Source organism: Vollenhovia emeryi, unplaced genomic scaffold, assembly GCF_000949405.1.
Source record: "Vollenhovia emeryi isolate VEMERY1.0 unplaced genomic scaffold, V.emery_V1.0 DF939571.1, whole genome shotgun sequence".
In the NCBI taxonomy this organism is placed as follows: domain Eukaryota; kingdom Metazoa; phylum Arthropoda; class Insecta; order Hymenoptera; family Formicidae; genus Vollenhovia; species Vollenhovia emeryi.
Genome location: NW_011966795.1, coordinates 24,405 through 28,159, shown reverse-complemented (window position 1 = coordinate 28,159; position 3,755 = coordinate 24,405). Strand labels below are relative to the sequence as shown.

The 3,755-nt window shown below is 33.3% G+C and overlaps 1 protein-coding gene across 1 annotated transcript in view; it reads left to right on the top strand.

Annotated features, from left to right (window-relative positions):
• Nucleotides 1–1,431: 1,431 nt before the first annotated feature.
• LOC105557199 overlaps nt 1,432–3,755 on the top strand; it is a gene marked incomplete at both ends in the record, with an annotated part of 19,225 nt that continues 16,901 nt past the window's right edge. The window contains one exon of the mRNA XM_012004383.1: nt 1,432–1,819. Within this exon, the coding sequence (XP_011859773.1) occupies nt 1,432–1,819 (388 nt within the window). The remainder of the gene's footprint in view (nt 1,820–3,755) is intronic.

Sequence of the window (3,755 nt, the reverse complement as noted above, 5' to 3'; positions counted from 1 at the left end):
GTTTGCAGCAGTAGAATTTTATCTAGAATTTTACTAAAAATCTATCCAGGCCTGTTTTAAAAGTATTAGTCGGTATAAACAGGGACGTATCAAATGTTTAATCCACACCAACTTGATGCGCGCACCAACTGATTTAACGGTGTAAACTACATCATTATCGAGGACAAACAAACCCTCTCTCTTTATAATATTAGTATACGAGATAGATATACATAGATATACAGGGTGCCTTATTTTAAATGATCCACACAAATATCTCCAAAATATGAAAGATACGGAAAAACGTTTCAAACAAAAGTTGTTTGGTTTGAAGGTGAATATAAGGTAGTATACAATAGGTACCATATACAATAGGTACCATAGTGGTACCATCGACTTGACCTTGGATAGTCATTTGTAGGACACGTCAAGGTCACCTTCAATTTTTTTAATGGAACTCCCCTATTGTTTATTATACTATCTTATTCTACTGATTAATATGAACAACTTTGTCTAAAACATTTTTTGATTTGCCTAATACTTTTTGAGATATTCAAGAGGAAATTTATAACATTTTCAATGTTTAGCTTATAATATCTCGATAACTGTTTGTTGGAGAGAAAAGTAGTACAGGATTTTTTGACTTAATTTGGTCTCAGGAATATGCGGTTGCAATAGTGCTCCAATTATTGAAAATTGTTTGTGTGTGTGTAAATTTTGTGTGTTACAATACACAAAAATTTTCAATAATTGGAACACTATACAACAACATATTCCTGAGACAAAATAAAGTAAAAAAGTCCTGTACTACTTTTCCCTCCGTCAAACAGTTATCAAGATATCATAAGCTAAACATTGAAAAAGTTATAAATTTTCTCTTGAATATCTCAAAAAGTATTAAGTAAATGAAAAATGTTTCGGACAAAAGTTGTTCATATTAATTAGTAGAATAATATAGTATAATAAATGCATAATAGTAAGTATAATAAACAATAGGGGGTTGCATTAAAAAAATTGAAGGTGACCTTTACGCGATCTTCAAATGATTATCCAAGGTCAAGTCAATGGCACCACCTTGTGCCCCCCTTCGAACCAAACAACTTTTGTTTGAAACGTTTTTCCGTATCTTTCATATTTTTGGAGATATTTGCGTGGGACATTAAAAATGAGACACTCTGTAGATTAGACTACAGGTAGTAGCGCGTACGGTAAAAAGTACGGAAAGTATGAGTGTGTTGTAACTATGTTGTATGTTATGTTTGAGACTGTAAATCAAGTCTTATTCCTTGACCGTTGTACTGAAGTGTAATAAAGATTATCTATTATTTCCTCTTCCTAACTGCATTCTAACGGTGAAGTAATGTTACATTTATGAAATGTGAAAAGAGACACAGAAACACAATAAAAATAATAAAATATAATAAAATAAGTTATTGGTATTATCATTAATAAAATATATATTTTTGTGTGTTTGCAGAATCTTGGCCACTGATTATCAAAAGTATCAACATACCAGCTATTGTAAAAGTTAACGATACGGATTATATTATTCTCGATTGCAATTACGATCTCGAAAACACATCGAGCAAGGGTCTTGTTGTCAAATGGTTTTTCAACACCAACCAACTAGTCTACCAATGGATTTATGGCAGACCCCCTCTGGCAGACGAACCTGCTGCAAAATACGTTGATTTAACTTACAAAGCCAGCGATGATCCATATACTGAATACCGAGCCATAAAGTTGAACAAGCCGGGTATCGATCTTACTGGCGAATATACATGTGTTATATCTACCTTTGCAGATGAACGAACGGCAAATGCATCAATGATAGTATATTGTAAGTGTAGAATTTTATTCTCATTCTCTCTCTCTCTCTCTCTCTCTCTCTCTCTCTCTCTCTCTCTCTCTCTCTCTCTCTCTCTCTCTCTCTCTCTCTCCCCCCCCCTCCCTGTATATGTATGTAAGCAGTGTAGAAAGAAGATAAAAACGCAGTTGATTAAATGTATACCTTATGACAAGAATTTTCATCCAAGTTGTCAAAAATTGCATAAGGTGTATAACACGGAAAATGAACTTATTAATTATGCTGGAAAGTTTGAGGTATTTACAGTAAAAAGAAGTTAATAGTGGTGAAACTAGTTCGACGATGAAACACACTTTATCACAGTCGGAAGAAAAGCAACATGGATCCATGGAGAAGAAGATTGACTGGTTTTTGCACAAAATCAAGGAGGAAATGGTTAGCAAGAAGGAAATCAAGAATATAATTATGGATATAGTTAAAGATGAAACGAACAGTTGGAAGAAGGAGGTGGAAGAAATGAAGAGGATGATAGGAAATCTTACCAAAGTAATGAAAGATGAAGTACAAATAGTGGTGAACATAAGTATAGAGACAGGAGAGAGAAAAAAAGAGTTATAGTGGAATTGCAAAAGGAAATCAGACAGAATCAGTGTTGGTTATTAAACCGAAGGATGGAGAAGAGAACAATTCTAGTAAGAATACAAAATGGATATCAGAGAAGTTGATATCACGAAATTAGGAGTGGGAATCACAAAAATGAAAAAAGTGACAAGAGGAGCAGTTGTAGTTGGATGTGAAAATAGAGAACAAGCTGAAAAGCTGAAGCAAGAAGTGGTGAGATTTAGGGAAAAAGTAAATTCAAGTACCAAAGAAAAGGGAACCGAAAGTGAAGATATTTGATGTGGATAACGAAGATTGTAAAAATGAACAGTTATTTTGGGAGAAAATACATAGAAGAGCAAAACAAAATGCAAAAGAACACCGTCGAGGGGAAGATAATACGGAAAGTGGCAAAAGCAAATATCAAAAAGACGGTGGTAATAGCGGAGGTAAATACCGAAACAAGAGAGAAATTTATGCAAAGGGAGAAATTAAAAATAGGATGGAACATGTGTAAAGTACAGGATTATACATATAGGGATTTAAAGGTGTTATAAGTGTTGTGGGTATTATCACTTTGCGAAGGATAGTATAAAAAGAGAAACGTGTAGAAATTGTGCTAATCAGCATGCAACAAAGGAATGTAAAAGTGAAATAAAGAAATGTATAAATTGTGAAGAGAAAATTAAGAACTTTAAGATTAAAAATTTAAAGTCTAATCATTCGGCGTATGATAAGGAGTGCCCATGTTTGGTAAAAGAAGTAGAGAAACAGCGAGAAAAAATTCAATGCGATAATAGATAGCAATCAAAAAGTATAAATAAGAGTAGAAGTAAAGTAATTTGTTTGAACGCGCAGGGATTTTTGAAACATAAAGATAAAATAGAAAATGAATTGGTAATAAAGTATAAATCAAGTGTAATAGGATTTACGGAAACGCATGTAACAAAGCAGATAGAGGAACATGAATTACACATCAATGGATATGTATGTATACGAGGCGATTCGGAGTCGAATAGAACAGGTGGAGTGCTGTTATATTCTGTTATAAAGGAAGGAATTAGGTTTGGTGTATTAGTGAGTGAAAGATGTGATGGAAATTGGAGGACAATAATAGTAAAAATAAACAAATTGGAAATTTGGATATTACTTCGTCATTATGAAGGCAAGTGATTATTAAAAATTTGGGCAACCTCATTGAAGAGGCTTTATGAGTTAAGGTGCATTTTGAAAATTGCTTACTCCAGAATTTTTATTTGCACACAAAGCTTTCTCTATGAGAAAGCCATATCCAAGTTTCTAATTCTCCTCCTCTTCGCATATATGTTTCTGGCTTTCTCATAGAGAAAGCTTTGTGTGCAAATAAAAA